Source organism: Oncorhynchus clarkii, chromosome 20 (genome assembly GCF_045791955.1).
Source record: "Oncorhynchus clarkii lewisi isolate Uvic-CL-2024 chromosome 20, UVic_Ocla_1.0, whole genome shotgun sequence".
NCBI lineage: Eukaryota > Metazoa > Chordata > Actinopteri > Salmoniformes > Salmonidae > Oncorhynchus > Oncorhynchus clarkii.
In genome coordinates, this window is record NC_092166.1 from 42646966 (window position 1) to 42668179 (window position 21214).

A 21214-nucleotide genomic window follows, 5' to 3' on the forward strand; every position below is an offset into this window, starting at 1 on the left:
CACATTACTGAGTACCACTCTCCATATTTTCAAACATAGTGGTGGCTGTATCATGTTATGGGTATGCTTGTAATCCTTAAGGACTGGGGAGAAATAAGGATTCTAGCTTTATTACCTCCAATTTTTGTATGTGTTTGCCTACATTTTTAACCTTGTAAAAAAGGTCAGTGTAGAGCCCTGGTTCCCCTGCTCAGACATTGCATGCATCAACCAATGGTTGCTTGCCAAATCATTGACTGTGCAGTTGGGCACCAGACTGCTATACCATATTATGTGGTTAGCTGATGTGTATAATACCTATCTAGGGGTTGTAAGATCTGGCATTCGTTAGCAACGTCTGAGAAGAGGAACCCAAACCGACTTGCTTATAGCAATCTGGTGCCCGACTGCACAGCCGATGATGTGGTACGCAATCATTAGTTGATGCAATCAATGTCTGATCAAGAGAAAGCGAACAATGTCTGTGGTGCTACTCGTGGCAACGTAATCTTCCTGACTCTAGGGGCAGCGGGTAGCCTAGAGGTTAAGATTGTTGGGTCAGTAACCAAAAGGGTGCTGCTTCAAATCCCCAAGATGACTAGAGGAAAAATCTGTTGATGTACCTTGAGCAAGGCACTCAATTCTAATTGCTCCTTTAAATTATGTCTGCTAAGTGACTAAAATGTAAATTCAAGTCAGTCTCAATGTGACCCATCAGATTCAGAAGCTTGAAAACCCAATTAGAAAAAAAGCTTGAAAACTGCATTACATTTTTGCCCAAGAAGACAAACTCAAACTAAACATAATTCATCATCTTTTTTTTGAGTCAAACATGACAGTTTTAGTTTTCCAAACAGGTTTGTTAAATCTGTTTAGTGATCCCTTCACGCGCTAACGGGATAGATTTGACACCACCCAGTGAAATAGTGCGACAAATTCAAAAACAGAAAGACTCATAATAATAATTCATAAATCATACAAGTGTTATACATGGGTTTAAATATGAACTTCTTTTTAATCCTGCCACAGTGTCAGATTTCAAAAAAGCTTTACGGCAAAAGCAAACCATGGAGCGTGCGTTCAGGTCACGCGCCTCTAACAAACAGTACACTTCACTCGACCCTCGTTCTGAACAGGGCTACTTCTTCATTTCTCAAAGGAAAAACATCAACCAATTTCTAAAGACTGTTAACATCTAGTGGTAGGAACTGCAAGCGTAACTGCCTTAGAATTCTAGGTTCCCATAGAAAACCCATTGAAAAGAGAGTGACCTCAATTTATTTTTCCTGGATGGTTTGTCCTCTGGGTTTCGCCAGCCAAATAAGTTCAGTAATACTCACAGACATAATTTTAACAGTTTTAGAAACTTTAGTGTTTTCTATCTAAATCTACCAATTATATGCATATCCTAGCTTCTGGGCCTGAGTAGCAGACAGTTTACTTTGGGCACACTTTTCATCCGGATGTGAAAATAGTGCCCCCTAGCCTTAAGAAGTTTTTTATTATTTTATTTGGTGACTTTTTTCAAATCAAATCAATTTATATAGCCCTTCTTACATCAGCTGATACATCAAAGTGCTGTACAGAAACCCAGCATAAAACCAGAAACAGCAAGCAATGCAGGTGTAGAAGCACGGTGGCTAGGAAAAACTCCCTAGAAAGGCCAAAACCTAGGAAGAAACCTAGAGAGGAACCAGGCTATGAGGGGTGGCCAGTCCACTTCTGGCTGTGCCGGGTGGAGATTATAACAGAACATGACCAAGATGTTAAAATGTTCATAAATGACCAGCATGGTCAAATAATAGTAGTCACAGTGAACAGGTCAGGGTTCCATAGCCACAGGCAGAACAGTTGAAACTGGAGCAGCAGCACGACAAGGTGGACTGGGGACAACAAGGAGTCATCATGCCAGGTAGTCCTGAGGCATGGTCCTAGGGCTCGGCTCAGGTCCTCTGAGAGAGAGAAAGAAAGAAAGAGAGAATTAGAGAACATACTTAAATTCACACAGGACACTGGATAAGACAGAATAAATACTCCAGATATAACAGACTGGCCCTAGCCCACTGACAAATAAACTACTGCAGCATAAATACTGGAGGCTGAGACCCACAAAGATCTCCTCCAGGGCACAACCCAAGGGGGGGGGGGGGGGGGGGTGGCGCCAACCCAGACAGGAAGACCACGTCAGTGACTCAACCCACTCAAGTGACACACCCCTCTTAGGGACGGCATGGAAGAGCACCAGTAAGCCAGTGACTCAGCCCCTGTAATAGGGTTTAGAGGCAGAGAATCCCAGTGGAGAGAGGGGAACCAGCCAGGCAGAGACAGCAAGGGTGGTTTGTTACTCCAGTGCTTTTCAGTTCACTTTCACACTCATGGGCCAGACTACAATCAATCATAGGACCTACTGAAGAGATGAGTCTTCAATAAAGACTTGGAGTTTGAGACCGAGGTTACGTCTCTCACATGGGTAGGCAGACCATTCCATAAAAATTTAGCTCTATAGGAGAAAGCCCTGACTCCACCTCTAACAGGAAGCCAGTGTAGAGAAGCTAGCACTGGAGTAATATGATCACATTTTTTGGTTCTAGTCAGGATTCTAGCAGCCGTATTTATCACTAACTGAAGTTTATTTAGTGCTTTATCTGGGTCGCCGGAAAGTAGAGCATTGCAGTAGTCTAACTTAGATGTAACAAAAGCATGGATGAATTTTTCTGCATAATGTTTGGACAGAACATTTCTGATTTTTGCAATGTTACGTAAATACATAAAAGCTGTCCTTGAAAGAGTCTTGATATGTTCGTCAAAAGAGAGATCAGGGTCCAGAGTAACGCCAAGGTCCTTCACAGTTTTATTTGAGACGACTGTACAACCATCAAGATTAATTGTCAGATTCAACAGAAGATCTCTTTGTTTCTTGGGACCTAGAACAAGCCTCTCTGCTTTGTCCGAGTTTTAAATTCGACATTTTGCAGCCATCCACTTCCTTATGTCTGAAACACAGGCTTCCAGCGAGGGCAATTTTGGAGCTTCGCCATGTTTCATTGAAATGTACAGCTGTGTGTCATCCGCATAGCAGTGAAAGTTTACATTATGTTTTCGAATGAAATCCCCAAGAGGTAAGATATATAGTGAAAACAATAGTGGTCCTAAAACGGAACCTTGAGGAACACCGGAATTTACAGTTGATTTGTCAGAGGACAAACCACTCACAGAGCCAAACTGATATCTTTCCGACAGATAAGATCTAAACCAGGCCAGAACTTGTCCGTGTAGACCAATTTGGGTTTCCAATCTCTCCAAAAGTATGTGGTGATCGATGGTATCAAAAGCAGCACTAAGGTCTAGGAGCACGAGGACAGATGCAGAGCCTCGGTCTGACGCCATTAAAAGGTAATTTACCACCTTCACAAGTGCAGTCTCAGTGCTATGATGGGGTCTAAAACCAGACTGAAGCATTTTGTGTAAAGTGTTTGTCTTCCGGATGCAGTGAGTTGCTGCGCAACAGATTTTTCAAAATGTTTTCAGAGGAATGGGAAATTCTATATAGGCTGATTTAGTTTTAAAAATATTTTCTGGGTCAAGGTTTGGCTTTTTCAAGAGAGGCATTATTACTGCCACTTTTAGTGAGTTTGGTACGCATCCGGTGGATAGAGAGCCGTTTATTATGTTCAACATAGGAGGGCCAAGCACAAGAACCACCTCTTTCAGTAGTTTAGTTGGAATTAGGGTCCAGTATGCAGCTTGAAGGTTTAGAGGCCATGATTATTTTCATCATTGTGTCAAGAGATATAGTACTAAAACACTTGAGTGTCTCCCTTGATCCTAGGTCCTGGCAGAGTTGTGCAGACTCAGGACAACTGAGCTTTGGAGGAATACGCAGATTTAAAGAGGCGTCCATAATTTGCTTTCTAATAATCATGATATTTTCCTCAAAGAAGTTCATACATTTTTTACTGCTGAAGTGAAAGCCATCCTCTCTTCGGGAATGCTACTTTTTAGTTAGCTTTGCGACAGTATCACATTTCTTGGGGGGATTGTTCTTATCTTCCTCAATTAAGTTGGAAAAATAGGATGGTCGAGCAGCAGTGAGGGCTCTTCGATACTGCACGGTCCTGTCTTTCCCAGCTAGTCAGAAGAGTTTGGTGTGGCGCCATTTCCGTTCCAATTTACTGGAAACTTGCTTCAGAGCTCTGTATTTTCCGTATACCAGGGAGCTAGTTTCTTACGACAAATGTTTTTAGTTTTAAGGGGTGCAACTGCATCTAGGGTATTGCACAAGGTTAAATTGAGTTCCTCAGTTAGGTGGTTAACTGATTTTTGTTCTCTGACGTCCTTGGTTAGGCAGAGGGAGTCTGGAAGAGCATCAAGGAATCTTGATGCTCTTTGGTTGGGGTCTGAGCAGATTATTTGTTGTGTTTACAAACGTAGTAAAATGGTGGTCCGATAGTCCAGGATTATGAGGAAAAACATTAAAATCCACAACATTTATTCCATGGGACACAATTAGGTCCAGAGTATGAGTGTGGCAGTGAGTAGGTCTGCAGACATGTTGGACAAAACCCATTGTCAATGATGGCTCTGAAAGCCTTTTGGAGTGGGTCTGTGGACTTTTCCATGTGAATATTAAAGTCACCAAAAATTTGAATGTTATCTGCTATGACTACAAGGTCTGATGGGAACTCAGTGAGGAACGCTGTATATGGCCCAGGAGGCCTGTAAACAGTAGCTATAAAAAGTGATTGAGTAGGCTGCATAGATTTCATGACTAGAAGCTGAAAAGACGAAAACGTCTGGTTCTTTTTTGTAAATTGAAATTTGCTATAGTAAATGTTAGCAACACCTCCGCCTTGCGGGATGCTCAAAATTTCATTTGATCAATCCTGCCTTGCATCACTCATAAACACCAGTTTGATCATGGCCGCTACTCAGTGTGAGGATGTGGGGTTCTAATATGCCTTATAAAGCGTCCATGTAAAATGGTATTGTTGTATTCATTGACGATGAGGGTTATTTGTGTGTTTATTCAAGGAACTCTTATATAGTGTCTCAAATGGCACCCTATTCCCTATGCACCCTGGTTAAAAGTAGTGCATTGAATAGGGTGACATTTGGGACAAAGCCACAATGTGTGTATATTCAACTATGTGCTGCAGCACCTTTCTCCAGTGTTGGTCTGAAGGTGTACGAAAGCAAAAATAATGTACCTGAATATGTATAAATGTGCTACAATGTATTTTTTATCCACAACCAAAATGGATAATTTCATATATAATAATGTATATGATTATAAATATTCCTTCAAAATGTGGGATTTTCTTAAAATAATTGTATAATTTAATATAAATGCAATTCATATAACATTCCAAGAAATGGTAGTGTCTTAGGTCTATTCTCTCTCTGTCTCTCTCTCTGTCGTAAAAGTCACTTTCACAAGAACAGAAAAGTGAAATGAAAATGTTAGATTTGCATTTCACTGCTCAATTAGTTATTATTAGCCTGACTTTTACTTCTCTTTTTTTAATTAATTTTTTTACTTGATCTATTCTAACAAGATGTTGGTAGATTGAACTAAAATACTATGATGGGCCTTGTTCTTCTGCAAATGTTAAAATCCTCTCCAAAATGGACTTAAGTTCAATGTTATTTTCTATTTTTTATCTTAACAACCTATGTATGTAAATTCAGTGTGTGAGACATATACACAATGTAAATGCAGAGGCATTGAGTGAGATGTACTAGGTGCAGCTGCCTGTTCCTACCTGTCCTGGACAGTACCATACATATTTCTTTGATTAATCAGCATAGTGGGTTGTATTAAAAAGTGTCTCCTTCAGGGACAGAGTGGTGCCACTTAAAATGGAAGGTGTGGTTTTATTGGAGCTCATTTAACTTTTATAGTACTGAAACTGTATTTCTGTCAAACTTGTGTTTTGGTGTGATAAACTGTATTATAGCCTTTTCATTTTCCTCCCTCTGTCTTTGGTGATGATAGTCTTTGGCTTCTTTTAGTAAAGTCCACAGTTAAGTTCACGCCAGAAAGCTCTGTCAACGTCAAATGTTTTATAAATAGAAGTACACTCATAATATATTATCTTTATCCACCAAGAATGTTTTAAACTGTGATCTACTACTCCATGGACCAGTTTCCCAGGAACAGATTACGCCTAGTCCTGAGTTAAGCAACATGCATAATGGAGAGTCTCCATTGAAAGTGTGTTTTAGTCCAGGAGGCTTAATATCAGTCCAGGAAACCTGCCCCATATGTATAATTGCAATATTAGTTAATTGTAAGACCCTTTGATGTCCATGTATAATTTAGCCATCAGAAACATATGCGTCCCAAATGGCACCCTATTCCATAAAAAAATATATACTTTGTTGTAAATATAGTGCCATTTGGGACTGTTGTGTTGTGCTGTGCCCCCTGTCTTGTCCTGTCCAGATGTCAGCCCAGCCACTCTCTCTCTCTGTAATTATGGAAATGTAATGTTTGTATTTATAGGCTTAACCCACAAGAAGCTGGCCTTGGCTGACTAACAGCTGGAAAATATCATTGTTTGAATTGAACCAAAGTCTCGAGGTTGAGAGGGGGTATATAGAGTAGCACTGTGTATACGCTTATAGTCTAATGGACTGTGTAATGGTTTGTCTGTAGGATCTTAGGTCTGTTCTTCAGCATCAATTTTTTGTCTAAATATAAAGCCCATATTATGTGGTGGATGTGGTTCACTAAGCTATAATATAATGTGTGAACAACTTTCTCAGAAAAAGGAGTCTTTGGTGACTATGTGGTTAAATGCATAATTGCACACATCGAGAGGTCAGTCAAGGATGTAATACAAATAAAGAATACATTTAAATGTATTTAAATATTTACAATATATACACAATTTACAGTATAAAATGCATATAGACTTCAGTAAAAAATAATCACACACAGGACATCTAGCCCTGGTAGTGTACAAAGGGGCTGGACCCAAAAGTGTAAGATTTCCATGAAAACAGATCACAGTTGAGTGTAAAGGCAAGTTGAAGAATTTGAGACATTCCAAAAAAACATTCAGGCAGTTTAAACATCGAAACATTGTATTTCATAGTAGACTAAGTAAACTTGTTTTGTTATTTTGGTGACCTTGTAGTTTTGCCATAGACAGTGTTTACAATAGCACACAGTCAGAATAACAGAAAGGCACTTGTGTCAATCACAGCACTAAAGTTTTGTAAAGGAAAGAAAATAAGTACAGGGCCAGCCCCACATAGGACTGTTTACTCAAAAACAAACACCCTACCAAGCGCTATAAAGCGTTAATATAACAAATATAACTAAGGTAGTACCAGCTACATTATTACAAAATAATAACATTTTTTCAATATATTTATGTTTAACAAAATGACATGTTTAAATATTTAAATAAAATGACCGATAGGCCTAATCAAAATAGGCATGAAGGACACCCCTTAATAACTCCCAATCAGTCGTCGTGTACATCAATCACATCACATATGTCTCTTCATGTGAAGCGCGAGGTGGTCGGACCGGGAGAAGGCGCGATCACACAGGTGGCACTGGAAGGGCCGGTGACCGGTGTGTTTGCGGAAATGGCGGGTCAGTTCGTCGGAGCGAGCGAATTTCCAGCCGCAGCCTTCCCAGCCGCAATTGTATGGCTTTTCACCTGAGGAGACAGAACAAAAGAAACATAAGCTCTTGAGTAGGCCTACATTTATTCTCCATGAATATGGCCCTGTAATATTGTACGGTGACGCGCAAAGGTGTGTAATGTTACATGTTATGGTGCATAATGTGTTAAAAAAGCAAAGATATTTATCTTACCAGTGTGCGTTCTGTGATGCGCCTTCAGATGCGAGCTCTTGGTGTAGGTCTTTCCGCACCCACCGAATGTGCAGGTGTGCGTCGCCGTGCGCTTCCTTGGCCAGGTGCGGCGACCTCTCTTTGGTTTGGTCTCCAGCAGCTCCAGCGGTGAAGATGGGGGCGTCCCCATGCTGAGTCCCTCCTCGTACACTCCGAACTGGTGAGCACCTTGGTATGGTCCAATCTGCATTTGGGTGGCTTGAGGCGCCCCGGGGCGGTGGTGTGCGTACGCCGCTGAGGAGTGGTAGTTATGTGGGAATCTCATGGAGTGACACATCGGGTCCTGCTGGGGGCACTCGGAGCTCCCCTGATCGTTGGGGCTGAGCGGTGGCGTCATGTTTCTGGCTGCCCGCGGGGAGATGGCTACTCTCGGCTGCTCGAAAGACATCATGCACAACACGTTGCCCTCTTGCTTGATTTTTGGACACCTCTGGGGAACCATGCCCATAACAGGTCCATAACCGTCCATGGAAGGTTCTACTTTGATGTTATCTAAAATGTCCTCTCTGGGAAACGGCGTAGAGTTCACATACAACCTTCCTTGGATGCTGGAGGTGTTGCACGTAATACCGACCACGTAGCTGTTCTCCCCTTCGTACCTGAGAAGCTCCGCCATCAGGCTGGTGCTGTAGGGGGGAGGCGGGGAGCTGTGCTCACTGGACGGGTAGGATGGCATGGGGTTCTCAGTGGTGAACAGGTTACCTGGATGATCCGTCGAGGACATGTAATACTCCGCTAAACCTGCTCCCAGCGCAGCAGTAGTCATGCTGTCTGAGCCAGTGGTGTTGGCCAGAATAAAATCCAGATCTAAGTAATTACAAAGATCCCCGTCGTCCTTTCTCCCGATACTGCGACAGTCCATGTTCTGTACCATATCAAGAATGGAGCAGCTGGAAGAAATGGGTTTGTCCATCTCGCTTTTCCACTTCTGCAACAACCAAGAGGATCACAGCATTAGACATAAAACACACAGCTGAATCTCAAACAGAAGGCTATGAACATAACACTTTTAGAGGTCTGTAGGCTTACTTACATGTTCACAACTTTTGGTTTGGTTTGCAAATGTCGAGATGGATGGCAAAATCACCCCGGAAAAAGACATTTAAAAAAAAAAAATGATACCTTATTTTATGCCAAAGTTGATTCAGTGAGTGAGTGCCCTTTTGCGCTCACCTCGCACCAGAATCAGTGCGTTCTATCTAACTGTTGCTCTTCCAAAGTTGCGCTTCAAAGTCATGAGCAAGTTTGAATGGTAGTAGGAGGTTCTCCAAGCTTATAAATATGACAGCCGAGTAGCTGGACCAATTGTGCGCAGCCGAGGAAATACGTTCAGGATGATGGTAAATTTAGCCCCGGTATATAAAGCAGTCCTCCAATGAGCTAAGTTATTGCGCTCTGTCAATTCAATTCAAGGGACTTGAAACATATGCTAACATTGCCAAAGCAAGTGAAGTAGATAATATACAAATGTGAAATAAACAATAAAAATGGACAGTAAACTTCACACTCACAGAAGTTCCAAAATAATAAAGACATTACAAATGTCATATTATGTATATATACAGTGTTGTAACGATGTACAAATAGTTAAAGTACAAAAGGGAAAATAAATAAACATAAATATGGGTTGTATTTACAATGTTGTTTGTTCTTCACAGGCTGCCCCATTCTTGTGGCAACAGGTCACAAATATTGCTGCTGTTGATGGCACATTGTGATATTTTACCCAGTAGATACGGGAGTTTATAGAAATGGGGTTTGTTTTCAAATTCTTTGTGGATCTGAGGGAAATATGTGTCTCTAATATGGTCATACATTTGGCAGGAGGTTAGGAAGTGCAGCTCAGTTTCCACCTCATTTTGTGGGCAGCATGTGTAACAGTATAACTTTAAACCGTCCCCTCGCCCATACCCGGGTTCGAACCAGGAACCCTCTGCACACATCGACAACAGTCACCCTCGAAGCATCGTTACCCATCGCTCCACAAAAGCTGCGGCCCTTGCAGAGCAAGGGGAACCACTTCTTCAAGGTCTCAGAGCAAGTGACATCACCGATTGAAATGCTATTTAGCGCGCACCACCGCTAACTAAGCTAGCCGTTTCACATCCGTTACACTCACCCCCCTTTTTGACCTCCTTTTTCCGCAGCAACCAGTGATCCGGGTCAACAGCATCAATGTAACAGTACAACTTTAGACCGTCCCCTCGGCCATACCCGGGAGTGAACCAGGGACCCTCTGCACACATCAACAACAGTCACCCTCGAAGCATTGTTATACCCATCGCTCCACAAAAGCCGCAGCTCTTGTAGAGCAAGGGGAACTAGTACTTCAAGGTCTCAGAGCAAGTGACGTCACCGATTGAAACGCTATTTAGCGCGCACCACCGCTAACTAAGCTAGCCGTTTCACATCCGTTACACATGCACATAGCCTGTCTTCTCTTGAGAGCCAGGTCTGCCCACGGCGGCCTTTCTCAATAGCGAGGCTATGTTCACTGAGTCTGTACATAGTTAAAGCTTTCCTTAAGTTTGGGTTAGTCACAGTGGTCAGGTATTCTGCAACTGTGTACTCTCTGTTTAGGGCCAAATAGCATTATAGTTTGCTCTTTTTTTGTTAATTACTTGACACATTGGAAATAATTATTTTTTTGTTTTCTCATGATTTGGTTGGGTTTAATTGTGTTGCTGTCTGTCTCTCTCCCCACTCTGCCTTTCAGGTGAGCCTATAAAGCTCTGGGGAACCTCCCTCCACAATGATGATGCAGCCGGTGTGGTGCCGAAAAACTCCCCCCTGCCAGACGCAATTCTTCATTGCTGCGACTTGCTTGCTAGTTAAAATTTCTGATCACGTTAGGCTGCGTTTTATATATTATTTTTGTCGGTTTGATCGCGGGGGGAGGCACTAGGAATGTCTGCAGTTTTGGTTTGGCTATTTGTTTCAAGTCTATTAGTCTATAAATAAATCTCTTTGCCAAGATTAGTCATCTCTCCCATGTCTTATTCAATGAGTAGTAGTTCTGAAATGTTTATTGCTTGCCTACATTTAACTCTGTCTTCCATGTTTAATATAACACACATACATTAATTATCCATTTGTTTGCCTATCCTGACGTGATGTTTGTTCTATAGAAAGTATTTGACTCTGATGTGTGCCACAGAAAGTATTTGACTCTAGCCGCAAAATTAAGGAAATTAGAATCATTTTGGTAGCTCATGTTGACCAGTAGTGTGTGCCACAGAAAGCAACATTTGAGTATAAAGAAACATTTTGTAATGTTAAGAAAATAAAGATAATACACAAATATTCACACAATAACACAAAAACATCACAGAAAGTTAAGTTTGTTAACAAACACTAAATAAGAAATACAAATGTTGATCTTTGCATAATGAGATAGAAAATGACAATAAATCAAATATAAAAAGACAAATAACATAAACAAATATTGGAAAGCTGCAACAGCTCGACTAAACATTTAGTCCACTTTTTATGCAACGTTTTCCAGGTGATATCGTCAACTGGAACTCAAGCCTAACCTAGTCCTGACAGGCAGCGTAAACATAATCCCCCAATGATGGACTGGTGGAACCATCGTGGGCAGCGGTCACAACCAATCTGAAATTTATGATAAAAAATTGTAATATATTTAAAAGAAATTCAATTTCTTGAATTACAATTATTTCATTATCAGACAAAGCGGATGACACTACCTCTAGAAATATTTCTGCTTATACAAATTCGTATTCCTAAAAATTTGCTTTAGAAGTGAGCAAGCAATTACCCAGTTAATGTCTTTCTCATTATTGTCCACCTCCCCACAGAAGTGGCACAGTTGGCTCAGGTCATCTAGCGAAACATAATGTCAAGTAGTTTATACATCTTTACATGTATTTTTCTGAGCGAACAGGGAACAAGGGAATAGTATAGCTTTCGTGTAACATAATTATTTAAATACATGTGTTTTAGTGGACATCGAGTCAGAAGTTTGATCAAAGATAACCTTGAAAGATCCATATAAATGTTTTTTTTATTTATTTTTTTATCTACCATTATATTAAATTAGAAATTGAACATACCAGTGTTTTGGGGGAGAGTGACTGCTATTTCTTCTCTCATGATGTTAACATCTTTGTCCGTATTTGAAAAGACAATTGACTCCTTCAGAACACATTCAGCAAACTGGGAAAGAAATTTCATGGGCATTTCAGTTTTCCCCAACAAAATTATGTTACACTTAAGATTCTAATTCGCAAGTATACAACGACACAGATATAATATAATTTGACAGTTCTGTTTTGCCTTGTAGTCAGTACACTTTCAGTAGGTTAATTGTGCATTACTTTTATACTTACTTTCAAGGCATAGACCACACAAGAAGTAGCATTTTGTTGGCATGGGTGAGGAATTACCACCCCCCCTGGAGACATAACACCTCTTATCTCTCTGGAATGATCTGAATATATATGTTAATTAAAGTACAGCATTATGAAACACTTCATTGATTGCAATATAGAGATTAATAACAGAGGGGAATCTGAGAATGCAGGGATTCCAACAGGGTGTGAGTTGAAGTAGTCAAAACGGGAGCTGACAAGGCTCTGATTTAGCATCTTTGGGGCATCGCTGGATGGTGTGGAGGAAGAAGCAGAACGTTCAGGTTAGGGTTGGAATGTAAATTATATGTGATAATCTCGGATTATCTGAATTCTAAGAATGGGCAGGCATTCTCTCGGATGAAGAGCATCTCCATCTTGCTGATTATATGCTGTCATCCAGGTGGAAATGTCACCCGCATATCTGATGTAGGAAAAGAGATACAGTGCCTTGCGAAAGTATTCGGCCCCCTTGAACTTTTTGGCAACAATGCAAAACGTTATGTTTGGCGTAAAAGCAACACAGCTCATCACCCTGAACACACCAGCCCCACTGTCAAACATGGTGGTGGCAGCATCATGGTTTGGGCCTGCTTTTCTTCAGCAGGGACAGGGAAGATGGTTAAAATTGATGGGAAGATGGAGCCAAATACAGGACCATTCTGGAAGAAAACCTGATGGAGTCTGCAAAAGACCTGAGACTGGGACGGAGATTTGTCTTCCAACAAGACAATGATCCAAAACATAAAGCAAAATCTACAATGGAATGGTTCAAAAATAAACATATCCAGGTGTTAGAATGGCCAAGTCAAAGTCCAGACCTGAATCCAATCGAGAATCTGTGGAAAGAACTGAAAACTGCTGTTCACAAATGCTCTCCATCCAACCTCACTGAGCTCGAGCTGTTTTGCAAGGAGGAATGGGAAAAAATTTCAGTCTCTCGATGTGCAAAACTGATAGAGACATACCCCAAGCGACTTACAGCTGTAATCGCAGCAAAAAGTGGCGCTACAAAGTATTAACTTAAGGGGGCTGAATAATTTGGCACGCCCAATTTTTCAGTTTTTGATTTGTTAAAAAAGTTTGAAATATCCAATAAATGTCGTTCCACTTCATGATTGTGTCCCACTTGTTGTTGATTCTTCACAAAAAAATACAGTTTTATATCTTTATTTTTGAAGCCTGAAATGTGGCAAAAGGTCGCAAAGTTCAAGGGGGCCGAATACTTTCGCAAGGCACTGTATGTTGAGTGTATAGTGAAAATGTTTATGTATATGTACTGTACGTGTGTGGATATATATCTTGGTATATATTTTTTATTTAAATTATTATCATTATTGTGTTTTGTGGTTGAGGGGTGGGGTGGGGTGAGGGGAGGTTGATGGGGATGGTGGATGTGCTGGGGGTGTCCTATTGAGGATGAAGGGACCTATTGGGAAGAGGATTCTTCAAGGAGGCACATTCAATCATAGTTTTGTTTATTCAATTATTACACATTTTACACATTACACATTTATAAATTTTTTCTTATTTTTTTATATTATTATAACAGTTTACTGTGATTATGGATATGCACTCATGTTGCCTTATATATTATAATATTCTTTTTCGCACAGAGTACAATTATTATTATTATTACTACTCTACCTACATTCTTAAAATCTTAAACAGAAAAAGTGTTTAAAAAAATGAAGGAAAAGACAGATGGGATGGGGGATTGAGGGATGGGTAGAGAGAATAGTAGAGGGCTCTGAAAACTATTATTGCTTAAATAACCAATTCCTTTTGTGACTAGTCGAATACTTCCAGTGGCACACAATCAGAGGGCATGATAGGTAGCCAAAAGGTGTGCCAGGCCTTGCAGTCCCAAGATAGAAGGGGGGGGGGGGGGTTTCGGCAGGCAAGATAATTTCCTTATATTGTGGCTAAAGTCAAATGCTTTCTGTGGCACACATCAAAGTCAAATGCTTTCTACAGAACAAACTTCAGGTCAGGATAGGCAACCAAATTAATAATTAATGTATGTGTGTTATATTAAACAAATAGCCAAAGCAAAAACTGCAGACATTACTAGTGCCTCCCCCGCGATCAAACCGACATAAAAAATAAAATGAAATGCAGCCTAATGTGATCAGAAATCTCAACCAGCAAGCAAGTCGCAGCAATGAAGAATTGAGTGCATGCACATTCACGTGAAGGGGGAGGGGGGAGCTTTTCGGCACAACAGGGTTGTAAGACTCGAAAGTTGGCAAATACTTCCAAGCAGGGGTGTATTCATTACGGAAACTGTTTACTGTTTAAGAACCAAAGGGAAGCAAAATGGAGCAAACGAAACGGGGAGGGACCTAACTGAATTGGTCAAATATAAACTCTGTTGCAAAACACGTTTTGCAACAGAATCGGTGTAAAGATTACACCCTTGGTTACACATACAGTTGAAGCCGTAAGTTTACATACACTTAGGTTGGAGTGATTTAAACTTGTTTTTCAACCACTCCACAAATGTCTTGTTAACAAACTATAGTTTTGGCAAGTCGGTTAGGACATCTACTTTGTGCGTGACACAAGTAATTTTTCCAACATTTGTTTACAGACAGATTATTTTGCTTATAATTCACTGTATCACAATTCCGTTGGGTTAGAAGTTGACATACACTAAGTTGACTGTGCCTTTAAACAGCTTGGAAAATTCCAGAAAATGATGTCATGGCTTTAGAAGCTTCTGATAGGCTAATTGACATTATTTGAGTCAATTGGAGGTGTACCTGTGGATGTATTTCAAGGCCTACCTTCAAACTCAGTGCCTCTTTGCTTGACATCATGGAAAAATCAAAAGAAATCAGCCAAGATCTGGTTCATCCTTGGGAGCAATTTACAAAGGCCTGAAGATACCACATTCATCTGTACAAACAATAGTACGCAAGTATAAACACCATGGGACCACGCATCCGTCATACAGCTCAGGAAGGAGATGCTTTCTGTCTCCTAGAGATAAACGTAATTTGGTGCAAAAAGTGTGAATCAATCCCAGAACAACAGCAAAGGACCTTGTGAAGATGCTGGAGGAAACAGGTACAACAGTATCTATATCCACAGTCAAACGAGTCCTATATCGACATAACCTGAAAGGCTTCTCAGAAAGGAAGAAGACACTGGTCCAAAACCTCCATAAAAAAGCCAGACTATGGTTTGCAACTGCACATGGGGACAAAGGTCGTACTTTTTGGAGAAATGTCCTCTGGTCTGATGAAACAAAAAATATAACTGTTTGGCCATAATGACCATCGTTATGTTTGGAGGAAAAAGGGAGAGGCTTGCAAGCCGAATAACACCATCCCAACCATGAAGCACGAGGGTGGCAGCATCATGTTGTAGGGGTGCTTTGCTGCAGGAGGGACTGGTGCACTTCACAAAATAGATGGCATCATGAAGACGGAACATTATGTGGATATATTGAAGCAACATCTCAAGACATCAGTCAGAAAGTTAAAGCTTGTTTGCAAATGTGTCTTCCAAATGGACAGTGGCCATCCAAAGTTGTGGCAAAATGGCTTAAGGACAACAAAGTCAAGATATTGGAGTGGCCATTACAAAGCCCTGACCTCAAGCCTATAGAACATTTGTGGGCAGAACTGAAAAAGTGTGTGCGAGCAAGAAGCCCTACAAACCTGACTCAATTACACCTGCTCTGTCAGGAGGAATGGGCCAAAATTCACCCAACTTGTTGTGGGAAGCTTGTGGAAGGCTACCTGAAACGTTTGACCCAAGTTAAACAATTTGAAGGCAATGCTACCAAATGCTAATTAAATGTATGTAAACTTCTGACCCACTGGGAATATGTTGAAAGGGAGGAAAGTAGGGTCAAAGAGGCAGAATCAGGAGACTTGAGGGAGAAGGAGTGAGCAGAAGGGAGAGATGATAGGATAGAAGAGGAGAGCGTAGTGGTAGAGAAAGAGCTAAGATTGCGATGGCACATAACCATCTGGGTAGGGGCAGAGTGGTTAGATTTGGAGGAAAGGGAGACAGAAAAGGAAACAAAGTAGTGATCATAGACCTGAATGGAGGTTGCAGTGAGATCAGTAGGCGAGCATCCTCTAGTAAAGATGAGGGTAAACGTATTGCCTGCCTTGTGAGTTGGAGGGGATTTGGAAAGGGTAAGGTCAAAAGAGGCAAGAAGGGGAAAGAGAGAGTTGGAAAGAAATGAATTGAAGGCAGACGTCGGGAGGTTGAAGTTGCCAAGTTTGAAGAGCGATGAGCCATCATCAGGAAATTAGCTTATCAAGGTGTCAAGCTCATTGAGGAACTCTCCAAGGGCACCTGGTGGGTGATAGATGAGAATAATGTTAAGCTTGAGTGGACAAGTGACAGTGACAGCATGGAATTCAAATGACGAGATGGACAGGTGAGAGAGGGAGAAATTAGTAGACTTGTGGCACAAACCTTAGCTATGGCTCCTTGACTTTCATTAGTGCTAGGATGCTTTGTCACTGCTCAGCAGACTTGCCTAAATGCAACTATATCAGGTGCCAAGATCATCTGAAACTGTTTTCCCAATAACACCCCAGTCTCCTTTACTTAACAAAAGGCACATCTCAATTAGTGGCCCAGGTAAGTGATGACATAGCACAAGTGGGGTCCTCTTTTGTTATTTTTTTCTCCTCTATTGTTCCTCAAGGAAGGGGAGGCTGATGACATCAAGACTTCCCATCAAACCAATTTCTTGAATGCAGCTGTGTCTCAATTTATTTATTGTTTTACCCTTTAGTAGGTGTTCTTTACTGTATGTATGCCTGGGATGTCACATTTAAACTGGAAAAGTTGGAGGTATTTGATGGCTTGTATGACCCAACCCATTCAGGTGTAAGTAATGAATGGTGGTTGGAATCGGTGGTCAGAATGGTGATGGGGTTGATGACATTTTTTATCTCACTTATGTTATCGCCTCATGAACGAGATTAAAAAAGCACAATGTTATCTCAACAATAATCAGTTAGGCGTACAACTGACACATAGACCTATCCATTGATTGTAGATGTTTGGGCTAACTGTCATTACAACCTCTAATTACTTTGTAACAATGTTGTTATTGCTTTACTACACAGGTATAAGATATATATATATATAAAGGTATGAAAAGGTGTTTTCCGATATTACAATCTCTCTGAACAGCATTATTGCTTGCTGAGAGATTCAAGTTTCTCTTCTTCTTTTGTCTGTGGACTTTTTTTGCTGGAGTATGTGTTTTGTTCTGCGGAACGTGCGTCAGTTCCAGTAGTCCTGGAAAGGAATCGGAAGAGTGTGTTTGCGTGTGTGCATGTGTGTGTGTATGTGAGTGCCTGACCGTCTGACCCTAACCCTGGCCCTAACCCTAACACTTGTCCCTGAACAGCCACCAGTGAGAGTGGTCTTCTGTCTGACCACTTCCTCTCAGGGTGTGAATCAGACAGTTCCGTCCCAGATGCAACCCTATTTCTTACATAGTGCACTACTTTTGACCAGAGCCTTATGGGTCCTGGTCAAAAAGAGTGCACTATATAGGGAATACGGCACCTTTTGGGACACAACCAGACAGCTCTCTCTAAAGCTATGTGACACTGAACAGTATGCTTGTAGCTAACGAGAGGGTGAGGAACTCAGCTTAATTCAAACAGAGTGAGACTTGACTTACTTGACTTACATTCTACAATCAAAAAGTCCTAAATGAGCAAAGGGCCTTCTCAACAAAAGCCTGATCCACCATCCTAACCGCTGAGCTCTCATGTAAGCTTGCGAGATCAGGATGGTTGAACGAGGCTACCTCAACAATGACTCTTCACTGAAGCTTGTTGTGGACAGTTTTCTTCCATTCGTTTTTTAGTTACATCTTTGAGGTATAATTCATTAATAAAGGGATGAAATGGACTATGATTGATCAAATGTCTTGAGGATGCAGATGAGTAGGGCATTCGCATAGACCAATCGAGCTAATTGAGTTTAATTTGCTTGACTATGTAGGTCGGAGTTGTTTGGCTATAAGTCTGCTGGAGAGGAACCACATATGATCTTGTTGTTTTTAGTGACAGTGACAGGGTTGTATGTTGATGAGTAATGATTCCACAGAAAGAGTAGCGCCCAAAGAGCTGGTTTTCCTTGAATTAAATATTTACACAATAGTGTAAATGACTATTGGGCAATAAAAAATACAATTTCACAACTATGCACTGACTAGAAGGAATAAATACTATATACTGTACCAGTCAAAAGTTTAGACACAATCATGTTTTAACCAAAAAAGTGTTAAACAAATCATAATATATTTAACATTTGATTTTCTTCAAATAGCCACCCTTTGCCTTGATGATAGCTTCGCACACTCTTGGCATTCCCTCAACCAGCTTCATGCGGTAGTCACTTGGAATGCATTTCAATTAACAGTGCCTTGTTAAGTTAATTTGTGGAATTTCTTTCCTTAATACATTTGAGCCAATCAGTTGAGTTGTGACAAGGTAGGGGTGGTATACAGAAGATAGCCATATTTGGTAAAGTCCATATTTTGACAAGAACAGCTCAAATGAGCAATGAGAAATGACAGTCCATCATTACTTTAAGACATGAAGGTCAGTTAATTCAGAAAATGTCAAGAACTTTGAAAGTTTCTTCAAGTGCAGTCACAAAAACCATCAAGCACTATGATGAAACTGGCTCTCATGAGGACCGCCACAGTAAAGGAAGACCCAGAGTTACCTCTGCAGCAGAGGATAAGTTCATTAGTTACCAGCCTCAGATTGCAGCCCAAATAAATGCAACACAGAGTTCAAGTAACAGACACATCTCAACATCAACTGTTCAGAGAAGACTGTGTGAATCAGGCCTTCATGCTCAAATTGCTGTAAAGAAACCACTACTGAAGGACACCTATAAGAAGAAGAGACTTGCTTGGGCCAAGAAACATGAACAATGGGCAATGGATGTCTGTCCTTTGGTCTGATGAGTCCAAATGTGAGATTTCTGGTTCCAACTGCCGTGTCTTAGTGAGACGCAGAGTAGGTCAACGGATGATCTCTGCATGTGTGGTTCCCACCATGAAGCATAGAAGAATAAGTGTGGGGGTGCTTTGCTGGTGACACTGTCTGTTATTTATTTAGAATTGAAGGCATACTTAACCAGCATGGCTACCACAGCATTCTGCAGTGATAAGCCATCCCATCTGGTTTGCGCTTAGTGGGAATATCATTTGTTTTTCAACAGGACAATGACCAAACACACCTCCAGGCTGTGTAAGGGCTACAATCCAATTGAGATGATTTGGGATGAGTTGGACCACAGAGTGAAGGAAAGGAGGCGAACAGGTGCTCAGTATATGTGGGAACTCCTTCAGGACTGTTGGTGAAGTTGGATGAGAGACTGTCAAGAGTGTGTAAAGCTGTCATCAAGGCAAAGAGTGGCTACTTAAAAGAATCTCAAATATAAAATATATTTAGATTTGTTTAACACTTTTTTTGATTACTACATGATTTCATGTATTATTTCATAGTTTTGATGTATTCACTATTCTTCTACAATGTAGACAATTGTAAAATAAAGAAAAATCCTTGAATGAGTAGGTGTGTCCAAACTTTTGACTGGTACTGTAGGTCTGACTTACTGGTACACATCCTACCCTTCACTACACAGAGAGGGCTGTCAATTCCATTGTAACCCACTCCTTATCTGGGTGTTACATTTATATCATCTCTGTCATGAGCTGGAGCGGGAGAGCGAGGGAGAGCTACACAGGCTAGGCAGGTAGGACGTCCTGCTAGAGAGTCAGTGATGAGAGAGTGTGTGTTTAAGAGTGAGTGGGATTCTGCTCTTGCTCTAGGCTTTTATATGCTGGTTATTTTTAACCACACACCCCTGGCCTGTCTTATTACACTATTTCCGCCGCAGGCCACTCAGGAAGAGTGCCAGGCTCATTTTCCTGCTCTCACACACACACACACACACACACACACACACACACACACACACACACACACACACACACACACACACACACACACACACACACACACACACACACACACACACACACACACACACACACACACACACGGCCAAATCCCAGAATGATAGCGTTCAGAGACTTACCGTCTCCTGTTGGAGGGGGAAAAATAAAAAAGAGTCGGAGGGGGAAAGAAGAAATGTTAAACCGAAGAAGGTTAGCACGTGCCAATGAATGGCGTGAGATTCAAAGACTTGGCCCCTTTCCTGTTCTAATTTCAGTTCACCTCAAATATTTGTGGAAAGGAGAGAGAAAGACCTGTGTTCACAGTTCTGACATCTGTAGGACTAGGCTAGGCAAATAAGAGTCAAGACTAAAGGCACCCTATTCCCTACATAGTGCACTACTTTTGACCAGAACCCTATTGGCCCATGGTCAAATGTATTGCACTATATAGGGAAAAGGGAGCCATTTTGGATACAATTTAAAATCATTCCCATGGCTAAAGAACCGAAAACTTTCAATGTTAAAAATAAAACCCCAAACAAACAAACAAAATCAAATTAAAAGAACAATCAAATGTTGGCACTATGGGGACAAAAGCTATCTACCAATTTTTATGTCTATAGTGTTGCATAACAGGGTCTGATTGCATAGTTACAGTAATATTGTTTAGTATATGTGTACATAACATGTTTCCATCAGATTGTTAGTGATAAATACAATCGTAAGAAAGATCAAAACTGGGAAAACATGAAAACAGGCACTATAGACAGGACAGGAGCAAGGGGAAAAACTCTGGTAGGTATGAATGAACAAAAAGAACTGGCAACAGACAAACAGAGAACACAGGTATAAATACACAGGGGAAAATGGGGAAGATGGGCAACATCTGGAGGGGGGTGGAGACAATCACAAAGACAGGTGAAACAGATAGGGTGCTATATGTGCCATATGTGTACTAGTGCCCTGCATCCATCCTCATCAGTGTATATATATATATATATACAGTGGGGCAAAAAAGTA

General features: G+C 41.0%; 1 protein-coding gene across 1 annotated transcript; it reads right to left on the reverse strand.

The window, feature by feature from the left end:
* Window positions 1–6814: 6814 nt before the first annotated feature.
* LOC139376381 (Krueppel-like factor 2) lies at window positions 6815–9104 on the reverse strand. Its single transcript, XM_071118904.1, has 3 exons — window positions 8886–9104; window positions 7814–8780; window positions 6815–7655 (listed from the first exon to the last, which is right to left on the reverse strand). Exons 1-3 carry the CDS (start codon window positions 8952–8954, stop codon window positions 7480–7482), a joined length of 1212 nt encoding a protein of 403 aa, XP_070975005.1. The 5' UTR covers window positions 8955–9104; the 3' UTR covers window positions 6815–7479.
* Window positions 9105–21214: the final 12110 nt, after the last annotated feature.